The following is a 24468-nucleotide window of genomic DNA, read 5'->3' on the forward strand; positions in this document are numbered from 1 at the left end:
GTTTAGGAATACACATAATTTTGTTCACTTTTCTTCCTCACACACTCTCCACAACTTTGTGACAAGCACAGAACAACGAAAGAAATAATATTCTAATGTCGCAGGCTCCTCTTCATTATATATCTTTTAATATCTTTTGTCTCATTCCAACTAGAGCATCACGTCTCATCTACCTCAGCATTTCTCTACATCTTTAGCGGAGCGTGTTGAGAAAAGTATAACTATTCTTATTCGTATGGAAGGAAAGAATTAAAATCATAGATGGAATAAAAATAATTATTTATTGCACGCATCGTAAAGAATATCATTTACAGCACATGTTAATAATTCGCAATCGATTAATGATTCGCTGTTAAAGACGTCACTATCACGTATCGTTTTTACAGCATCGCATACAGTAGTAATATTGTTACGTCGTAAAACAGTTTCAAATTGTTTAAATTTTTCATTTACGAGATACGTATTCTCGCATAACCAATTATGCATATGATCGATACAATTTTCAAAATTAAATAAATGTAATAATGTCGGTGGTTTCATGTACAAAGAATTGTCACATAATGTGAGTTTTACAATTTTCGATTGATACATTTCGATCGATAAATCTCCAATCCTTAATGCGAGAGCAGTCGATTGTAGAAATTGTTCAATGTCTGCTTGCTTCTGCATCAACAAATTCCACGTTGAAAAAGGCAACACTATTTGATTGCCTCGATTATCACCGAGAATCAGTTCCACGTACGACACAGCTCCAACGCTTATTCCAATGTCCAAATACTTGTACGACGTTGGGGTTAGAGCGTATCTTCTTCCAAGTATGCGAGTCGCACGACGAGGCTGAATGCTATAAAAATATATAAATTAGATCAATATTTAAAAAAATTAAATAATTAAATATTTAAAGATCGAAACTTACGTGTCACATTTTTGCTTCTTACACGGTGGAGTTTCACCGTTTCGAATCGGAACGTAAAAATTCATGTTGATTTCTTCAGTGAACCTTTCACACGCGCGATTGATGCAATACTGATCGTATTAGAATTAATATCAATTCAAATAGTATCGCAAATTGCAATGTAGAGGGGATTATTGCTGACACGACATTTTAATTTCCTCTAAAATTTTGTCGCGCCGATATACGGCTGCGATGACATCATCATCCCTAGAACAAAGATTTAGCTGAATTCGCTAAAATCGAGCGCCGGTGTACGGCTGCTCCCGACGCAACCACGTTAGATTTTTCAAATGTATGTGACAAAACGCGAAATTATCAAGGTTAAATTGCAAACGTTACTCCGGGAATTTTTTAAGATGAAATCATTCTAGAATGTTCGATGATATGCATGAGACAGTATATAAATCATGCCGTCAAGGTTAAAACACACATCACCCCTAGACAAAGATTTAGCTGAATGTGCTAAAATCGTGCGCCGATGTACGGCTGCTCCCGACGCAACCACGTCAGATTTTTTCAAATGTACGTGACAAAACGTAAAATTTTCAAGGTTAAATTGCGCATCAGAACAAAGATTTAGCTGAATGCGCTAAAATCGAGCGTCGATGTACGGCTGCTCCTGATGCAATCACGTCAGATTTTTCAAATGTACGTGACAAAACGCGAAATTTTCAAGGTTAAGATGTGCATCGGAACAAAGATTAACCGCCAAGGTTAAAACGCACATCACCCCTAGACAAAGATTTAGCTAAATGTGCTAAAATCAAGCGCCGTTTTACGGCTGCTCCCGATGCAACCACATCAGATTTTTCAAATGTACGTGACAAAACATGAAATTATCAAGGTTAAATTGCACACGCTATTCCGGGGAATTTTTTAAGATGAAATCATTCTAGAATGTTCGATGATATGCACGAGACAGTATATAAATCATGATCAAGAGGCACGCCCCGCCAGTAATTTTGCTAAAGTACATCCGGAACTATCATTGGGAAGCGCATTTCGCAAGTGTGTTACAATATGGAGGAACAAAATTTGCGAGAGCAATCCACATTGATTGATTCGCTGGAAGATTACATTGTGTGGGAACAACGATGCGACCAATACATCGAGTCGTTGGAAGAGCAAAGTCGCATCAAGCGACCGCGATTATCGATCGGAAATCGACAATCGCTGATTGCTCGGATCGCGCGCCTCGAAGGGTTGAAAAATTCGGTACGTGGACGTTTCGTACACGCGGGTGCCGGATGTAGCGCGCGTCAAAATAGACTTGTGTGGCGCGAGATTGATACGGCGTTCGAGAGTCGCGTATCGACTGGTGCGGTGATAAACTATAATCACATTGAACCTCGCCAATTTCTCGATGACGCCAAAGACATAGTGATAGAACATGTGCAGGACGTTATGAAAAAACACTGTAATGTGAAAGTGAACACTATATTTAACGGTGAATTCGTGGCTGGGGATAAACACGCCAACAAAAGTATCAATACGCGAAACTATGAACTCTTTCGCACATCCGATTTACGCGAGTGGTACGAACGGCGTGTTATCGAACCCACCCTAGCGTCTCTGGAAGAGTTTCAGGAACGCGATAGCGGGTGGGCTTTGTCGCGAATACTAAATTTAACTGTAAATATAAATAAGTATAATCCTATGCGTGCGGGGTGTCACATCAAATTATCGCGGGAGATTATGTTGAAAAGAGCGGTGATTAATGTACAATCTAAAGACAATGCGTGTTTCGCGTGGACAGTGGTCGCCGCCCTATACCCCGCCGAAAGAGACACGAATCGGGAATCATCGTACCCGCATTACACGACAGTGCTGAATCTCCAGAACATTGAGTTTCCAGTGACTGTGAACCAAATAAAAAATTTTGAACTTGCCAATGACATTTCTATAAATGTGTACAGCATCGAAGACAAGAACAGCATTGTCCCGATGCGTCTTACGGAGCAGAAGCGGGATAAGCATATCAACTTGCTGTACATTGAAGACGACAACAGCGTCGGACATTTCACTTGGATTAAGAATTTATCCCGGCTCGTGAGCTCACAATTGAGCAAACACAAGAATCCAAAATATATCTGCGATCGGTAAGTTTAATTTGAATAATTATAAGTTATGTAGCAAATTGTATATAAATCTAAAAAAATTTTTCTTTTACAGATGCCTGCATTATTTTAATTCGGACACCAAGTTGCAGTCGCATACGGTCGACTGTGGAAAGATGAATGATTGCGCTGTCCGATTGCCGAGCGATAAGGACAAGTGGTTATCGTTCAACAACTTTAATCGGAAGGAGCGGCTTCCATTTGTGGTCTACGCCGACCTGGAATGCGTTCTGGCCAAGACGGAAGAAGAGAAAAACGCATATCAACATCACCAAGTATTTAGTTTAGCTTATTATGTACATTGTTCATACGACGAATCTTTATCGGCATATCATTCGCGTCGTAGCGCCGATTGTATAGCATGGTTCGCCGCAGACCTCAAAAATTTAGCGTTACGTGTAAAAAATATTTTAAAAACAAATGTCCCCATGGTAAATTTGACGTCCGAAGAGTGGGAGAAATTCCATAGCGCCACTCAATGTCATATATGCGAAAAACCGTTCGTGCAAGACGATACACGCGTTCGCGATCATTGCCATCTGACCGGGCGGTACAGAGGTCCAGCACACTCAAATTGCAATTTAAATTATAAAGAATCTTTTTGTATTCCCATAGTTTTTCACAATTTATCCGGTTATGATTCACATTTCATTATCGAGGAAATAGCCACATCGTTCGAAGGGAAAATCGAGTTACTTCCGATAACAAAAGAGAAATATATTTCGTTTACAAAAGATGTTTGTATGGATGAAGAATCAAAAAATCATGTAAAATTACGTTTCATCGATTCATTCAAATTTCTCGCATCGAGTCTCGACAAATTGGCATCGTTTTTGGACAAAGATAAACTCAAAATTTTAAAATCAGAATTTCAAAATTTATCAACAGAAAATTTCAATTTGTTAACGCGAAAAGGTGTATTTCCGTACGAATACATCGACTCTGTAGAGAGGTTGCAAGATACGTGTTTACCACCGCGCGAATCGTTTTACAGTTCCTTGACCGGTGACACTGTATCCGAGAGCGATTACGCGCACGCCGAGAACATCTGGACGCGATTCTCCATTCGAACGCTAGGAGAATATAGCGATTTATATCTTAAAATTGATGTCTTGTTATTAGCCGACATTTTCGAAAACTTTCGAGATAAATGTATCGAAAGTTACGGACTCGACCCCGCGTATTACTATACTCTCCCCGGATACACGTGGGACGCCATGTTGAAACATACCAAGATCACGTTCGAGCTGCTTACTGACATCGACATGGTTATGTTCATCGAACGTGGTATACGCGGCGGTCTGAGTCAATGTTCGGGTAGATACGCTCGCGCTAATAACAAGTACATGGAGTCGTACGATCCATCGAAACCATCATCGTACTTGATGTACTTTGATGTAAATAATTTGTACGGATGGGCAATGTGTCAACCGTTGCCTTACGCCAATTTTCAATGGGTCGACGATGTGACCAATTTTGATGTATCATCCATCACGCTAGATTCGCCTACAGGCTATGTCCTCGAAGTGGACCTCGAGTACCCGCAACATCTTCACGATGCGCACACTGACCTGCCGTTTTGCCCGACACGCGACAAACCACCTGGCAAGCGGGAATTTAAACTGCTTGCAACGCTATACGATAAGAAGCGTTACGTGATACACTATCGCAACCTGCAGCAGTGTACGCGTCACGGTCTTCGCGTAACAAAAATACATCGAATTTTACAGTTTTCACAATCTCCGTGGCTTCGAAATTACATAGAATTAAATACACATTTTAGAACATTGGCTAAAAATGATTTCGAAAAAAATTTATATAAATTAATGAACAATGCAGTGTTTGGTAAAACGATGGAAAATGTGCGCAATCGTGTCGATGTTAAATTGTTAACAAAGTGGGATGGTCGGTATGGCGCAGAGGCAATGATCGCGAAACCAAATTTCCACAGCAGAAGCGTTTTTTCAGAAAACTTAATCGCTGTGGAATTGCGCAAACTCGAGGTGAAATTCTACAAACCGATTTACGTGGGTATGTGCATACTCGACATATCCAAGACATGTTTGTACGAGTTTCATCACGAGTATATGACGCCAATGTATCGCGACAAATGCCAGGTAATGTACACCGATACGGATAGTCTCATATATCACATTGAGTGCGCGGATGTGTATGAGAATATGAAGCGCGATATCATCAGATTCGACACGAGCGATTATGCAGTGGATAATGCGTATGGTATACCGCTTGTAAATAAAAAGGTACCGGGCCTGATGAAGGACGAAAACAACGGTACCATAATGACCGAATTCGTCGGGCTCAGAGCAAAGATGTACGCGTTACGAGTGAATGGAAAAAAGGACACGAAGAAAGTTAAAGGTGTCAAGAGTAACGTTGTTGCGAGAACGATAACGTTTGACGACTACATGCGGTGTTTGAAAGAAGAAATTGAAATGACGCGTCAGCAGTCGTGTATACGATCTAAACTGCACCAAGTATACACGATCTGCGAGACGAAAATTGCTCTGAGTCCGTACGACGATAAGCGGTATATCGTACCCGAAACCACCGATACGTTACCGTGGGGACATTATAGAATACCATTGTAAATAAATGTATATTTTATTTATTATTAATTGTATATTTTGTACATAACCATGTATATATTTTTATATTTAATACACTTTATATATTTTTATATTATTAAATATTTATATATTAAATTATTTATATAGTTTATATGTATATTATTTTAATAAATATTTATAATACACTATTTTTATGTATCCAAGAGTTGTATGATTTATCCATTCCCAACCATTTCACGTATACGTCATCACCCTTTTCCCGCAAAATTTTTTCCACGAGATATACGTCGGGATTAGCGACGCGTTGTAATTCGTATTCGTAGAATCCTCCAGCGACGGGATCTCCACGCGAATCTTGGAGTATGAATGTCGCGGGATTAGTTTTCTGCACCTCGACAATCTTAAAAACTTCGGTCGTCCAATTAGGTGTGAAACCTTTTTCAAAGATGGTCTTGTATTTGCTTACGCGTACCGAATCGCCTACTTTAAATTTTGTCGGAGCCGCAATTTTTACGTTGCTATACACCGTATTTAAAAGTTTTTCGGCGATCGCTGGAGTGACGTCGGCAGGTCTCATACCGATGGTGCGATGTTTTCGCGTATTGTACTCTGCAACGAGTCGAGATAGCTCGTCGATCCATTTGTAATTTCCGTTGAGCGTAAACATTTTCCACATATTGTTTTTCAAAGTACGATTGAATCGTTCCACGACCGAGGCTTTCATAATGGAATACGTCGAGTAATGATTAATGTTGTGTTTCTTCATGAGTTTCTGCACACTCGCGTTGTAAAATTCTTTTCCTCTGTCGGTTTGAAAATTTTTCGGACACCTTTTATCGTCTCCAATAATCGATGCGGAACGATCTTTGCGATCGTTTCGGACATTTCGTTTCCGCTCTTGCTCTTGAGCGGTACGGCCCACGCATACTTGCTCAACACATCGATAACTGTGAGTATGTATTTATGACCCTTGTTGAGTCGAGAATACGAACGCATGTCGACCATGTCCGCCTGCCACAGATCGTCGTATCCGCATACAATGACGCGTCTTCGTGGAAAATTTCTTCTCGCCGGAGCATGTAGTTCCTCGACAAGTTGTCGCTTTTCGGAGGTGTTTATCTTCTTTCGCACGTTTGATCGAGGCATAATTAATATTGCGATATTAGTATGTCTCGTTTACTGTGTCGAGTCAGATGTTGCATATCTCAGCACATTCTTTATCTCATCCATCATTATTTGTAGCGCCTGCACGTGTGTTTCAAGCGTGATAATTTTTTGCTCAATTTCTCCCTGTCGATCTCTCAAAAGTTTATCCACATATCGTTTGTTGACGGCGTCAGTATCAGTTTCCGGTTGCGCTACACGTTGAATCTTGCGCGACCTTGCGTCAAAGCCGGTAGTAGTCTGGCAGAGAGCATTATCGCGAACGTAATTTCTCAATAATCCATTCCATTGATAGTACAAATTATTCGACGTTCCGAGCGATAATCCAAATTTATTAATCGACATTTCGGTACCGAGAACTTTGACGGAATGACATGTATCGTTGACGCATAGTTTAATTTATAATAATGCCAGCCTCGCGAAGTTCTTCGATAATTGACAAGATTTCATTGTCGTGAGCATTGTTGCCGGCTCGACGCGAGGCGTCCAGCAATCGCAAACGATCTACCAATTCGTTGGGATCGTTCCAATGCACGTAATCGATCATGTTGTCGCTTAGCGTCATGGTGTGCGGCGCGTCTATACCTCTTCCCACCTTTCTATCGGGGAATAATGGTGCAATTATATATTTGTACTTGTATCCTTTGTTACTTTTAATAGGATTATTAACTTTGTTGTCACGTTTATGCGCATTTGTTGCTTTTAATATACTTTGATATTTATACAAATCGTCTTGAGTGTATTTTTTATGATTGGGAAATTTTCTAAAAATCAAATCGTAGATACCTTCGGATCCCGTATATTTTATTCCATCGATAATTATATTATCTTCCATGTCCACATCGAAACGTTTATCACCGAGCATCATTCCTTCGCTGGTAAATTTAACACCGTAGACGTAATCCATACTCTTATTTTTATCAACACTCATGATAGCTCCTATATATTTTTGCGCTAGTGGACCAAAATGATCTCGGAACGTTTTCTGACCTTCGGACGTTTCTAATTCATGTCGGACCGATGTTACAAACGAATCGGGCGTGGTCTCATAAATTTCTTCGACGGACGGGGATGGTATTGTTTGACGCGGTTGTACTTTTATCGGAGTAGAAACAGTAGCCATATTAGAAAATTGTTTCCTTCGTTTCGATCGATTCGGTGTCGAATATATCGGCGAATCGTTTATCGGCATATTTATCCGTGCTCGCTTTATTCCTTGCTTCGACTCTTTTATTTTTTCCTCGTGCTTCTCTCCAAACGTTAAACTCAATGGTTCAATTTTCGGCGCATCAGATTCCACAGTATTTTCGATAAGCTGTTTTAAAGGTTCGGTAATTGGCTTAAATTGTCTTTCCAATGCAACGTCTTCCTCCATTTTACCAGTTTTCAAAGCGCGATATTTTTTGCGAATTGATTCGCTCATTTTTGCAATCTCTATCGCAATCTTTTCACGATCGTCGTTCATGATGCTTGATCAATGTGTCGATGACGACTGATCGCTTTACGGTATCGCGAAATCATTAAATCCTCTTCTATATCGTCCATTGATCAACGTGCTGTCTTTATCAATGACTACGAAGCCATATTTGCGTTGCCAACATTTCTGACACAATGCGCGGAAATCGTCGTAAGACATGTCGGTATTTACATGATCGTTGTATACATGTTTCAAGTTTGTGCCGTCTTGTTTAAATAAAATCAAAAGATTCGCATTGTCGCGTATAAGATGCTTAGGTATCTTGGCATACGTTTGACAAAGATAGAAACAGTCGACGCTCGAGTGTCGACCCATTGCAAAGTATTCTCTTATCGTATCTTGCTTGTCACATGCCACGTCATCAAAGATAAAGATGGAATTCGGAAGCGCCTCGCTCGGTGGAATGACATCGCTGTTATTAGAGAATGTGAAATAGCCAATTTCGTCTATAGGTGCTAATAAATTTTCCAAGTATCTATATTTCGGTTGTTGAAGCGATTTCGAGTATACGTACGCGTTCTCGAAACGTACACCGTACGGACTTTCTATCAAACTAATCAACACGTTTGTCTTACCGCAGTTTGAAGGGCCGCAAACGATACCGCGTATAGTAGTCGGTAGCATGTTTCCATGCTTGCGTACTTTTTTCTCCGATATTAGTCTATCGTCGAAATTTGATACTTTGATTATCCGCGCTTGTCGCACGAACCGCATGTTTTCTCTTTCGAATCAATTTTGCGAATGATCACGAGGGGGGAGACCTATTTATAGAGGTGTCTCAACTCGAAACCGTTCAGTATCAAAATGTTTCTCCTTCTGTCGGATGAAAGAGACATTTTCCGGCTTACCGCCGAACAACTGCAGTATATCCCAAAGATTGTTTTACTACAAAATTTTGGTGATTACGTGGAACGATTGTGGGACAAGCTTCCAGAATATATAAAGGCTGATTCGGAGGTTCGACAATATCGTTCGTGCATGCGACATTACAATCAGCCGTGGATGCGAACACACATCGACGGTCCACCACCGTTAATAAAAAATTGCTACGAATGTCAGCGAGAATCGTAAGAGGTAGCGGTCTCTTAAATCGTGCGATAAACGCTCTTCCCATCGAATTACATATTCCCGGTTATCAGTTTTGCGGCCCGGGAACTCGATTAGAGAAACGATTGGCTAGAGGCGATCGAGGCATCAATCCATTGGACACCGCTTGTCGCGAGCACGACATTGCTTACTCGCGAAGCAACGACCTCGGTCAACGACACGTCGCGGATCGCATACTAGCTGCAAGAGCGCGAGAACGCATTACCGCGAGGGATTCGACTCTTGGTGAAAGAGCAGCCGCTACGACTGTTTGGGCGACAATGAAGGCAAAGACAAAACTCGGCATGGGGATGAAAAAGTCATCGACGACAAAGAGGAGGAAAAAACGAATACTTCCAGTAGCGAAACGCGGTGGTATTTTACCACTTTTACCGTTGTTGGGAGTTGTCGGTTCTTTGGCCGGCGGTGCGGCGGGAATCGCAAAGGCGGTAAACGATAGCAAGGCGGCGCAACGTCAGCTGGAAGAGTTGCAGCGTCACAATCGCGCTATGGAAGGTCGCGGACTTTATCTTGCTCCGTACAAGCGTGGACAGGGATTCTCAACAAAGTCTAAGAGAAAAAAAAAACGTCGAAAAAACATTAAAAATGCCTACGGGTGCGACAACTAACGTGCAATTGGAACAATTGGCGAAACGTATGCACATACCGTTCTTTAGAGGTGTTTTCATGCGCAATAATTTACCAATAAGCAGTGTACGACGAAACGAGAGCGGTATCGTCAATTTGGATGACGTTGATGGTCCCGGTACTCATTGGGTAGCGTACGCAAAGAGGGGAGATCGTGTCGTATATTTCGACAGTTTTGGAAACCTTCGACCACCCAAGGAACTTGTGCGATATTTCGGACGAGTGAAAATTGAATACAATTATGCATCTTATCAAAGTTACAATCAGAGCATCTGTGGACAGTTGTGTTTAAAATTTCTTCAAACAGTCGACGATCAATTTAAAGCCTGACAATCCATCGTCATGACTCAGTATTCGTTCGACATGTCACTGACACTTACGTTGACTGGCAGAAGCAGCGTTCTCGCTGTAAGCTATTTTCCCGCTATAGATTTGACTGATGCCGATTACGAGCTTGGATTAACGGATTTTGAAACTTATCATACGATTCCAAACGTAAATTTTTTGAATAATAAATTTTACTTTGGCAACGACGACAAGGAAATTACGATTCCCGAAGGATCGTACGAATTGCACGCTATAAATGACTATCTCAAACGTGCAATTTTGCAAGATGAACACCTTTCCAGAGATGTTGAAAACGATTATGATGAGGAATATCCAATAGCGCTCCGCGCCAATCATAGCACGCTAAAGAGCGAAATCAAATGTGCCTACAGAATAAACTTTACCAAACCCAACAATGTAGGATCCTTGCTTGGATTCTCATCGAATCGTATATTGCAACCTCGCGAGTGGTACGAATCGGACGAACCAGTTAATATTATAAACGTAAATATTATTCGTATAGAATGTAACATGACTACTGGTGCGTACAGCAATGGCATGCGCGTACACACAATACATGAATTTTCACCGAGCGTACCACCAGGATATAAGATATCGGAAACGCCGGCACAGATCATTTACCTGCCGATCATCGTACGGAGCATTACGGATGTAACAATACGTATTGTGGATCAAAGAGGTCGATTGCTCGATTTTCGAGGAGAGGAAATTACCGTAAGATTGCATATACGGCGGCGACAAACATAGTATGCTCGTGCTGAACGAAACGGAGCACGCGAGAGACAATACTTTTACGAGGGACAATACTATTGCGGTATCGGGTGACAATAATAAGATAGCCATTAAGAAGAAGCTGAACGCGTTGAATCGTGAATTTTTAAAATCATTGGGATTCATCGTACGAAAAGAATGATTGATATTTTGAATATCGGAGGTGAACCAGTCTTTGACGATCGCATCGTCAAGATTGAGACTCATACATACAATCCGTACGCCAATACGATGCTTGGATACAGCGACGAGATACGAATACCTATACAACATCAGGATTTGTACACGTTACCGTGCGAAAGCTTTCTTTACATCGAGGGAAGGTTTAATGTGCGTAAAGCGAATGACGAAATGAAGGTTGTATTGGGAAACAATTGCGTCGCATTCATGTTTGATGAGCTTCGATACGAACTCGACGGAGTAGAGATTGATCGCAACAGAAATGTTGGAATAACTTCGACGCTCAAAAATTATGTCTCTCTAACGCACCAGAAAAGTATAAACTTGAAGAACGCTGCGTGGGATTTGACGTACAATGGTGACAAAAATTATTTCAACTATTGTGTACCGCTCAACATGCTGCTGGGATTTTGCGAAGATTATAAACGCGTTGTGATTAACGCTCGTCACGAATTGATTTTGATACGTTCGCGCAACGATAATAATTGTCTATTCGGACACCCATCGTCGGAGGCAGAGATTGAATTACTCAAGATACAGTGGCGTATGCCTCATGTAATATTGAACGAGATTAATAAATTGTCGATGTTGCGAATGTTGGAAAGCGGACGATACTTGAATATGAGTTTCAGATCTTGGGATCTATACGAATTTCCTCTGCTGCATAGCACGACTAAGCATTCATGGACCGTGAAAGCCGCCTCCCAGCTAGAGAAACCACGATACGTGATCTTTGCATTGCAAACTGGTAAAAAGAATTCAGTGTCACAAGATGTTACATTATTCGATGACTGCAAATTAACCAACGTTAAACTCTATTTAAACTCGGAATTTTATCCCTATGATGATTTAAATTTAGATTTTGAAAAAAATAGATTCGCCGTTCTATTCAACATGTACTCTCGTTTTCGCAAATCTTATTATGGATGCGATGATAATGCAACGCTATTAACCATTTCAAAGTTTCTACATTGCGGTCCTCTCGCGGTCATTGATTGCTCGCGACAAAACGAGTCTGTCAAAACTGCTACCGTGGACGTGAGAATAGAGTTTGAATGCAGGGAAAATATACCGGCGAATACTACCGCCTACTGTCTCATCTTGCACGATCGGGTTGTCGAATATAATCCATTGACCAATGTAGTCCGCAAAATTACATAAGTCAGCAAATATCCCCTCCATTGCATATGAAAAAATATAAAAGATTGAGATGTTTGACGATCGACATCAGTCTGCGATCGGATCTTGTCATCATGGCTGTGCCAACGTTTGTGGATCTACAAGGATTTATCGTTGGGAAAAATTTTGTCGTGAAGGAAGCTGCTGTTCTGAGAAAGGGATCCGTACTTTCTCATTATATTTTTACATGTCCCGAACCATGGCACATGCTCACAAAATCTGAGAGATGTCAGGTTTTATGGTTGATGAAAAATCACCATGGATTATCGTGGAATGATGGACACGTTTCATATTGGAAATCGAAACGTTTAATTACGACAGCGGTGATGGGTGCAACGGGGGAGGATGATGATGCGTCACCTCTCGTGTACGTTAAAGGGCATGAAAAACGGCAATGGCTAGCCGATATACTGGACAATGATGCAAGAAACGATGTGATTATCGAAACTTTGGATGCAGATTATGAGGATGTAGCTTCTTTAAATAAGTTAGATGTTAAGAATACTGTACGTTGTGAAAATCATGTAAAAAATTGTGCTTTAGAAAATGTATTTAAGATTTATAATTGGTGGTTGAAACATCATGATTCATCGAATCCATATTTATAATAAATTGATGATGCAATATATTTTTATCGTCTTTCTTATTCTCTCCTTTCTTTCCTCATCTCTATCTATGTACGTGTGCAGTATCGTGTTTCCGTACGCGACACAGCTGCCACAGATATTGTATTTCGATACTACATTGTGGTACATGATAAAACATTTAAATATTTGATAATTGAATATAGTTTTACGTTCGATGACCGTTCGACGAGCGTTCATTCCCGTTCAACGAGCGTTTGTTTCCGTTCGACGGGCGTTCGTTTCCGTTCGATTACCGTTCAATTACCGTTCGACGAGCGTTTGTTTCCGTTCGATTACTGTTCAATTACCGTTCGATGACCGTTCAACGGGTGTTCGTTTCCGTTCGATTACCGTTCAACGGGCATTCGTTTCCGTTCGACGGGCGTTCAATTACCGTTCGATTACCGTTCGTTTCCGTTCGATTACCGTTCGACGGGCGTTCGTTTCCGTTCGACGGGTGTTCAATTACCGTTCAATTCCGTTCGATGACTGTTCATTTCCGTTCGATGATCGTTCAATTACCGTTCAACGAGCGTTCGTTTCCGTTCGATGACCGTTCGACGAGCGTTCGTTTGCGTTCGATGACCGTTCGAGCAGGGTTGACACATTATAATGTTATATTATATCATGCATACTTTTGTCTTACGACGCGTTTTTGGTAAAGCGATAATGATATGTCCCTATTCTAAAGTTTCGTGTCGAGACCTCGTTGTCTCCTCACAAAGTAGCGATATGATAATATTAATATTATATTATATACCACGCTGAGAGTTGCATGGGACCGCGTATACTTTTGTCTTACGACGCGTTTTTGATATGGTGATAATGTCGCATCTCTGCTATAAAATCTCGTGCCGAGACCTCGTTCTCTCATCAGAAAGAGTTTAGAAGTGCGCGAGTAAGAAGTGTGTAAAAGTTTAAAAAACAATGGATCATCTTGCATCATTGTACAAGGACTGGAAGACGAAATTGATGGACATATTATGTATCGTAGCACTCAACATGACTTTCACGTGGAACGTAAGTAGTGTTTTGTGATTATTTTGTGAAAAAGTGTAAAAAATTTTGTATTTATATTAATTATACTTTTTATGTAGTTCCAGGATGAAGTCCGCATACCGGGCTTCATGAACATAGAGCACCGCCAGTGGGTGCGGGCGGTGCGCCGGGCCGAGAGGGAGAATTTTGGAGACGTGTGGGGCGACACCCCGGAGGGCCTAGATGGAGATATATTTGATCTGCGGCGGCTCTTCGGGGAAGAGCCCCACGAAGAAATAGAAGAAGAGATATGGGTCCAAGAAGAGGAAGATTGGGAAGAAGAGGAGGAGTGGGAGGACTTAGTAGCCCCAGGGGGCTAAGGTATATCTATTTTTTATAATTTTTATTATTAATTATTAAAATAAAGCTAATGAAATGTCTCTTTTTCTGTTGCAGGAGCGGCCTCCCCATGTATTTTATATTTTTATATTTTTATTTTATTATTATATTACTATTCTTATTATTATTATATTTTTTAAATTTTAAATTTTATATTATTATATTACTATTCTTATTATTATTATATTTTTTAAATTTTAAATTTTATATTATTATATTATTATTTTATTAGACACACACACACACACACACACACACACACACACACACACACACAAATTGTATAATACACACACACACATTTTAAAATAAATGTTATATTTAGTATTGAAAAGAAATGTATTTATTTACGCGCCTCTCCTTGCGTTCCCATCCCTTGCGTCTCTCTTGCGCTAGTTGTAAGTATAGCAATATCGTTCTCTCTCTCTCTTTCGTACGCGCTATCGTTCTAACAATAAGTCTCGCGTTAGTTGTAAGTCTCGCGATATCTTCGTTCTCGCTCGCACGCGTTATCTTAGCTATTATCGTTCTCTCTCGCACACGTTGTTCTCGCGATATTATAGTTCTCTTTCGTATGCGTTCTCTTCGCGCTATTATCGTTCTCTCTCATTCACAAGCTCGTCGCTATCACTCACTTACCTTTGCGTCGTCCTGCTCCCACCTATGTGGCATCTTATAATGCGTCGTCCTTGTCCCACGTTGACGCCATCCTTGTCACATGTTGATGATGTCACGTGTCATCCTTGTCGCACTGTCCTCTTCACACACTTTACGCTATCCTTTTCCCACACGTAGCGCTATTCTTCTCACACCACCGTCTTCTTTCCGCGGATCCCCCCTACCCGCGCGGACCCCCTCGTCCATCGCTCGCGCCGCGGATCCCCCCTACCCGCGCGGACCCCCTCGTCCATCGCTCGCGCCGCGGATCCCCCCTACCCGCGCGGACCCCCTCGTCCATCGCTCGCGCCGCGGATCCCCCCTACCCGCGCGGACCCCCTCGTCCATCGCTCGCGCCGCGGATCCCCCCTACCCGCGCGGACCCCCTCGTCCATCGCTCGCGCCGCGGATCCCCCCTACCCGCGCGGACCCCCTCGTCCATCGCTCGTGCCGCGGATCCCCCCTACCCGCGCGGACCCCCTCGTCCATCGCTCGCGCCGCGGATCCCCCCTACCCGCGCGGACCCCCTCATCCATCGCGTGACGTCATCATCCCCCGCGTGACGTCATCATCTCCGCGTGACGTCATCATCCCCCGCGTGACGTCATCATCTCCGCGTGACATCATCATCCCCCGCGTGACGTCATCATCTCCGCGTGACGTCATCATCCCCCGCACGTGACGTCATCATCCCCCGCGTGACGTCATCATCCCCCGCACGTGACGTCACCCCCCCCCCGCGTGACGTCACCCCGCGTGACGTCACCACCCCTCCCGCCCGCGGTTCCCCCTCGCCCCTCACCCCCCCTCGGAGCCCCTGCGTTAGAAACCTCATAGTCTTACTACTCACAGTTATTAGAATTATTATCTTTAGATGCGACAGATTGCAGCGCGAAGAAAATTTTTGAAAGTTTTAAAAATCTTTTAAAAGAAAAAAAAATTCCTATTAAAAATATTGTTGGAATAGCATGTGATAATGCATCAGTGATGACAGGATGCAATAACTCTTTTATATCTCATTTAAAATTAGAAATACCAGAATTAATAACATTAAATTGCATTTGCCATTCTTCCGCGATTGTAGCCAGTAAAGCGTGTGAAAAATTGCCGTCATCTTGTGAAAATTTAATTAGAGGAGTTGCCACTTATATTTCGGGCAGTGCAAAAAGAAGTGCAATTTTAAAAGAATTTCAAGATTTTTTCAATATAGAGGCAAATAAAATTTTAAAACTATCTTAAATCTAATACTAGATGGCTTGTGTTACAAAATTGCGTTGTACGACTTCTCGATAACTGGGAAGTTCTAAAAAATTATTTTATTTTAGCGACAGTAGAGGATAAAACGAAATCTGTGGTAACCATTTTAGCATTATTAAATGATGATTCAATTAAAGCATATTTATTATTCTTAAAATATTCATTAAATTTTTTTAATAATTTTAATGCTTTATTTCAGTCGCGTGATGTGTTTTAATTCATAAATTATATTCAACTAGCCAGAAATTAATTCACTAGTTAGCTCAAAATTTCATGAATTTCAATGCTCTTAAAGATATTTCTACTTTAAATATAGACGATCAAAGTAATATTAAAGATATTGAAAATATATATCTTGGACCCGAATGTAATACATTATTAGAAACATTATCTTTGGAATGCGCGCAACAAATTAAATTAAAATGTTTAGATTTTTATATCACAGCAGTTCGAGAAATGCTGAAGCGTTTACCATATAAAGATAAATTATTTGAACAATTAACTTTTCTAGAACCAAAGATTGCTCTTTATGAAGAAAATAGACTTAAAATTAAAGATTTAACCTACATTGCTATGCGATTAGGACATATTGATGTTACAAAGTTAGCTTTTGAATGGAGAATTTTGCCATCATGTTTTGATGATGAGCAGAAAACAGAGTTAGCTTCTTTAAAAATAGATCTAATGTGGAAAAGAATAATAGAATTTAAAGATATTTCTGGGGAAAAGATGTTACCAAATTTAGAATTTTTAATCGAAATAGTTCTTTCTTTTCCCCATTCGAATGCCGAGGCCGAACGAATTTTTTCAATAGTAACAAATATAAAAAATAAAAAAAGAAACCGATTGTGTAATGATACTGTTTCCGCGATTTGTGTTATTCGGTCTCATTTTCAATCACAAAACATTAATTGTGTAAACTTTGAAGTAGACGCCAGGCATTTGGAACTGCATAACGCGCAAAATTTATATGGAGAACAATGCACATCTGATGGCTCTTAATCATTCTTTTTTTAACTTTTAAATATTATTATTTTATTTTGCTATTTTATTATTTCATTAGTTTTATTATTTAACTATTTTATTTTGTGGAGTCACACATCTAGCCAATATTCTCTTAATGCATGTTAATTATGTGTTTTTATAAATTTGTTTCTTTTCAGAGTTTAATTATTATTCTCTTTTCAGAGTCATAAACTTGTGTACCTGTAAAAGCCAAAGTTTTGTGCAATTTTATTTTTATAATTTTATTTCTAAATATATAAATATTATTTTATTTTTATTTCTACAATTATTATTTATTTTATTTAGATAATTATAATTTGTTATATAATTAAAATAGCATTAATTTGATTTTTAGTTATATTTATATTTAAAGTTTTATATATGTTATAAATAAATCATTTGAAAACGTTGTTTTATTTTTAGTTTACTATAAGATATAGTTTATTATAAAATATAGTTCATTAAGATTTATTATCCGATGTTCTAGTCTAGTACAGTAACAATTTTTTGTTTATGAATACTGGTAAGGTTTTTGGCAGTTTTCCTTACCCTTGCAACAAATGTTGGTATTCTTTAATTTTTTTCTGCCAAATAAAACATTTTATTTTGAGTTACATTAAAAGTGTTGTATTTTTAAAGTTATTTCAGCCCTTTTCCTCTTTTCAGCTTTTCTTTATTTCATTCTACAATAATGAGCTAATTATTATTAATTTTTATATATGCGTGTATGTGTGTGTGTGTGTGTGTGTGTGTGTAGACAATTTTTTTTAATTTTTGAGAATCGATAAAAAGTGTTGCATATATATATATATATATATATATATATATATATATATATATATATAAGTTTATATATATAAAATTTTATATATTGTACATATATATAACTTTTTACCGATTCTCAAAAATTTAAAAAAAAAATTTGTGCGGATGATTAACGATATCTTTTTTTCAGGGATTAGATACTTTACTGATAGCGTACTGGCCGCGCATGCGTGAAAAACCCGGCCCATATCGCCACACTGGTAGAGACGCCCGTCGTCAAATCTTGCAATCTTCTGTCGTCGTCATTTTCCCACACGAAATAAATTTTCGTCTCAACTCAGAGCGTCAACAAGATCACAGTCCGGTCGATTCCGGACGAGCCCCTAAAATGTTGCGCCCGCGGAGCGATATATCTCGAATCGCGCGACACAACGATCGGCACTCGCGTACACGTTCGCGCACACGGAAATAAATACTCGTGTTTGAATAAGAACACAAGAACTTTAATGAACACAGGGGAACACAGAATGTAACAAGATTTTACACAGAAATACAACACCGAATCAAAGACGCGATCGCGCAGCTTGACAGCTGGGAAACGACTCGACCGTCATTCGTCTTATCAATATTCTTCTTGACTACGAGATCTTCCTTGCTTTCCAAAGCTAACTCGACCGCAAATTGAACCAGGGACGTAACATGGACGTAACAATATATATATATATATATTGTTGCGTCCCTGTATTATCGATCCCTGAGCGCCTACTTTCCTGTGATCTCTCGTACATCATCGCTAGGAGGGCTGTTTATTGACAACCGGCGTGCTGTTGTTTTCCGGCACCATATTGAAGTCCGGAGCCAACTGTCGGGCTGAGCGGACGCGTTACGATCCGCGGCTTATAAATTTCGTTAATCTGTGTTCTCTGAGTTCTGCGTTGTGTTCATTAAAGTTCTTGAGTTCTTAACAACCGAGTTCTTATTTACGAGAGCGCGAGCGAGTACGCGGGTGCCGATCCTTGTGTCGCGCGCATTCGATAAATATCGCTCCGCGGGCGCAACATTTTGGGGACTCGTCCGGGATAAACGGACACGCAGTGTTTTCTTCGTGCGATGGCAACGCTAGCCGCAAAGAGGAGGAGGCGCGAGCAATCCGAGCCGCCGTCGGAACCGAGAGCGACGGAATCGGCGGCGTCGGAGTCGGCGGCGTCGGAGACGGCGAGGGCTACGGAGACGACGGCTCTGCAGACCGTTCTGCTTGAGATGCGGCGTATGCGCGAGGAGCAGGCGCGGCGAGAAGAAGAAATCTCCGCAACGCTTCGCCGGCAGGATGAGGAGCTGCAGCTTCTGCGGGGGAGCCGGTCTCAGCCACAGCTAAGTCCTTCCAATAATAGAGCTTGCGGGGATGTATCGAATAATGATTTTCGTGCGAGAACGGGCTTCAAATTGAAGCCCGATATTTTTGATGGGAAAGTTCCGCTGCGGGAGTTCCTCTCCCAATTTCTTTTGATCGCGCGCGCAAATAATTGGGATGATTCGACGAAAACGATTGCTTTGGCCGCGAGTCTAAGGGGAAAAGCGCGAACGGTCTTAGAAAACGTGGAGAATTTTGAAAGTCTGAGTTTCCCGGAATTGAAATCAAAGCTTGAACTTTTTTTCGGGGAGGGAAATTTGACTCAGAATTATTATTCTCTCTTCACGAATCGCAAACAAAAGTTCGGGGAAGATTTGGCTTCTTTCGGTGCCGAGTTAGAGAGATTGTCGCGATTAGCTTACCCGGAGTGTCCTTTCACGGTAAGAGACAAAATTGCGTGCGCGCAATTTGTTTCGGCTCTTTCGGATAACTTTTTGAGGAGGACTCTACAATTAGAGGGAATAACCTCATTGAATTTGGCTGTCGAGAGAGCAAAGGCGGTTAAAATCATTCAAGGGAAGAGTTCTGATAAAAAAAAGGAAAATTTCGGGAGGTTTAATAGAGATTCTGAAAGAGGAGTTTAAGAAAAAGAGAAGGGAGAAAAGAATGAGGAAAAGAAAAGAGAAAATCCTTCGGGAGGGAGATGGCGAAGGAATAATTTTTCCTCAAAAGGGAAGGAATGCTGGTCTTGTGGGAAAGCGGGACATTTCCGCGCAGAATGTCCTGAGGAAAGGGGAAACGCGGTTTAGTTGAGCTGCGCGGGGTGAGCTCGACTTATACGCGGGAAGCCCCGATTGTTAATCGATTTGTAGATCTAAGCATTTGTAGAATAGGACAAGATGATTTTTATTACGTTGGAAAGGTTAATGATAAAAAGTGTTCTTTTAAGATAAATACGGGCTCCGATATTTCAGTCTTAAATAAAAAGTTGGTAAATAAAAGTATGAAAAAAATTCGTATTAGAAATTGTAATTTGAGGTACCCGACGGGGGAAAAAGTATTAGTCGAATTTCAGGTTGAGATTAAAGTAGAAATTGGAAAATATTCTATTCTGATTCCCATGTTCGTTGCCAAAATAAATGATGATTGTTTATTGGGAGCTGATTTTCTTCGAAGGATTGGTTTGCAAAATATTTTTGATCGCGAATTCAATGAATCGGGGTCGAGTGAAAAGGAAATTTTTAATTGTTCTCGGATTGAAGATTCTCCTACAGTTCCATCTATCTTGCAAGAACTTTTTGAGAATAATTCTGTGAATTTGGAAATTGCTCAAAAGAAAATTTTCGCTGACTTTTTGAATAATTTTCATGATGTATTTTCTGGGGAAATCATGGCGGGTAATTGCGATATTGTGGAACATGTTATCAATGTGAAAGACTCTTCCCCCATAAAGCAGGTGCCTCGTCGAATTCCTATACAGATGAGAAAAGAGGTAGATAAAATTCTTAAGGATATGAGGACGCAAGGAGTTATTGAGGAATCGCAGAGTCCCTGGGTTTCTCCTGCTGTTATGGTGAGAAAAAAGGACGGTACTTTAAGATTTTGCGTGGACTACCGGAAATTGAATAATGTGACGGTAAAGGATTCGTACCCTCTTCCCAGAATTGACGATATTTTAGACCAGCTATCAGATAATTCTTGGTTTTCTACGCTTGATCTAAAGAGTGGATATTGGCAATTAAAAGTCCGTCCTGAGGACAAAGAGAAGACGGCTTTCTCTATCGGCAGAGGTCTTTGGCAATTTACAGTAATGCCGTTTGGCTTATGTAACGCTCCTGCTACATTTGAGCGTTTGATGGAAAAAGTTTTACATGGAATGTTATCAAAGAAATGTTTAGTGTATTTGGATGATGTGATTATTTTTGGAAAAAGTTTTGATGAAATGTTAGAAAATTTAAAGATGGTATTTTCGCGATTCAGAAAAGTTAATTTGAAAATTAATCCAAAAAAATGTAGTTTCTTTCAAAATAAGGTTAAATATCTGGGACATATGATTTCTGGGGAGGGCATTACTACGGATCCGGAAAAGATTGCTGCCGTGAGAGATTGGCCGACGCCCCATACGAGGAAACAATTGCGAAGTTTTCTTGGGTTTTGTTCGTACTATTGGAAATTTGTGAAAGGATTTTCTTCTTTGGCAAAACCCCTGTACACATTAACGGGAAACCAGTTTAAATTCGTTTGGGGAAGTGAATGCCAAAATGCTTTTGAGAAATTGAAATTTATGCTAACCTCTTCTCCGGTGTTATCTTTTCTTAAGGGGGAAGATGGATTTATTTTAGATACGGATGCTTCTAATGTCGGTATCAGCGCGGTATTATTCCAGGAGCAAATGGGGAAAGAAAAAGTGATTGCTTATTTTAGTAAAGTACTAAGTAAGGCCGAGCGAAATTATTGTGTTACTCGTCGGGAATTGTTAGCGGTAGTTGATTCTTTAAAATCTTTTCGTCATTATCTTTTAGGTCGTAAGTTTGTGATTCGTACCGATCATGTGTCATTAAAGTGGTTGATGTCTTTTAAGGACCTAGAAGGACAATTGACTCGTTGGCTGGAAAGATTACAAGAATTTGATTTTGAAATAGTACATCGAAAGGGACAGTCCCATAAAAATGCCGATGGATTATCGAGACGGTTTTGTGAGGCAAACGGTTGTGCATATTGTGCCAAGGTCGAAAGGAAGAGCGCGGAAGAGACCGGAAAGGTGATTGCTCGCATTGTATTGGAAGGCGAAGATCTTGAAGAATGGCGTGAAGCACAACGAAAGGATTCTAGTATTTCGTTTATTTTGCAAGGGAAGGAAACAGGAGGGAGGCCTTTGCATTCAGAGGTTCCTGTCGGAGATGATTCTGCTCAGATTTATTGGTCTTACTGGGATTCTCTGGTCCTAAAGGATGGAGTTCTTTATAAGAAGTGGGAAGCCCCGAATCTAAAAACTAGTTTTCTTCAACTGATCGTTCCTCGTGATCGAGTTAAAGAAATTTTGGAAGAGGCGCACGATTCTCCGTCGGGAGGGCATTTTGGAGTAAATAAAACTCTGGAAAAGATCCGAAAAAGATTCTTCTGGGCTAGCTGTAAACAGGACGTGGAGAAATGGTGCAGGACGTGTAAGATTTGTGTTTCGAAGAAAGGTCCCTTGGGAAAAGGGAAGTTCCCATTACAAATTTACAACGTCGAACTTCCGATGGAAAGGGTTCAGATGGATATCCTTGGTCCTCTTCCGTTGACTAAGTCAGGGAATAAATATCTACTTATCATAGTTGATTGTTTTACTTAGTGGGTGGAGGCTTTCCCTGTGAAAAATATTAGAGCTAAGACAGTGGCTGAGGTTTTTGTTAATCAGTTTGTTTCCAGATACGGGATGCCTATTAAAATTCATACGGATCAGGGAAAGAATTTCGAGTCGCAGTTATTTTCAAGATTGATGCGACTGCTCGGAATCAAGAAGACGAGAACTACTGCTCTTCATCCTCAGTCTGATGGCCAAGTGGAACGTCAGCATCAGACGATAATTAATTACTTGGCGAAATACATCTCTGAAAACCAGAGAGATTGGGATCAGTGGGTACCTATGTTTCTCCTAGCTTACAGATCTTCAAAGCATGAAACTGCAGGGGTGACTCCTGCAGAATTATACTTTGCTCGGGAGCTTAGATTGCCTGTAGATTTGTTGAAAGGAAGTCCTGGATTTTATGAAGAGAGATTGCCTCCAGGGGGAAATTATGTAGAAAAATTAAGAGAGAAATTAAAGGAGATTCATTCCTGTGTTAGGGAACGTATGGTTTTGAAGTCTTCTCGGATGAAAGCCCGATACGACCGGAAAGTTAGAAGAGTTCTTTTCAAAGAGGGAGACAGAGTCTGGTTGTTTAATCCTCGAAGAAGTAAAGGAAAGGCTCAGAAATTGCAGAGCAATTGGGAGGGCCCTTATTCGGTAGTGAAGAAATTTAATGATGTGGTTTATTGTGTTCAAAGAACTTTTAGACACAAGAAGAAGGTGGTACATGCAGATAGATTAGCTCCTTTTCTTGAGAGAACTCAGAATTGTTAAAGTAGATTGGAGCCCGGAAAATTTCTATCTATTGTTATTAGTTTTTTTAAAGAGGTTCGGGGAAATTTTATTGTTGGTAAGGATAAGATAAGTAAATTTCTTTTCTAGAGCCCTCGATCTACTGAGCATCGATCAACTCGATTAGCTGAACAACGAGCTGAATCATTTTGGGAGAGGAATCGTCGAAGGCTACCTCACCCGCGGTTTTTGATCCGTGGTTTTCCCGCGGGTCGTAGGGTAAATACCGAGGCAGGGACTTGGGGAGTCCACGAAGGACGATGGGTCCACGGAGAATACCCCCCCCCCTTGTCTGAAGATTTCCAAGTTGGCAGGAAGATTGGGTCGTAACAAGAGGGACTTGAAAGTCGATTGGGTTCGAGATGGCGAATCGCTCGGTAACCTGCGGCGGGAGCCCAGGGTAGAGCAAGATGGTTCGTCGGAGCCCTGGAGTCGACGATTCAAGAGGCTGACGGTCGGCTGGGACCATGAAAACGAAATCGCTCGGTAACCTGTGGCAACAGTCCAGGGTAGAGCAGGAGGATTCGTCGGTGCCCTGGGTCGGCAAAAACTTGTGCGGATGTGCGAGTGGATCCGATAGCGAATTGTTCGGTAACCTGCGGCAGGAGCCCAGGGTAGAACAAGGAAATTCGCTGGTATCCTAAAATCGACATCGGAGCATGAAGTTCTGAGTCAGCGTTGGATCACCCTCTGTTTCTGATTGTCGGGACGACAATCTTGGAAGACGGGGGGCAGTGTTGCGTCCCTGGATTATCGATCCCTGAGCGCCTACTTTCCTGTGATCTCCCGTACAT

At 40.8% G+C, this 24468-nt stretch overlaps 1 protein-coding gene across 1 annotated transcript; it reads left to right on the forward strand.

Annotated features, from left to right (window-relative positions):
• The first annotated feature begins 1321 nt into the window (after positions 1–1321).
• LOC145962928 (uncharacterized) lies at positions 1322–5858 on the forward strand. Its single transcript, XM_083084425.1, has 2 exons — positions 1322–3054; positions 3128–5858. The coding sequence occupies exons 1-2, from the start codon at positions 1976–1978 to the stop codon at positions 5679–5681; spliced, it is 3633 nt and encodes a 1210-aa protein (XP_082940551.1). The 5' UTR covers positions 1322–1975; the 3' UTR covers positions 5682–5858.
• Positions 5859–24468: the final 18610 nt, after the last annotated feature.

The sequence above is a fragment of the Camponotus vicinus genome, unplaced genomic scaffold (assembly GCF_025532165.1).
Source record: "Camponotus vicinus isolate PSW18456_S1 unplaced genomic scaffold, iyCamVici1.0 SCAF_12, whole genome shotgun sequence".
NCBI classification, from domain to species: domain Eukaryota; kingdom Metazoa; phylum Arthropoda; class Insecta; order Hymenoptera; family Formicidae; genus Camponotus; species Camponotus vicinus.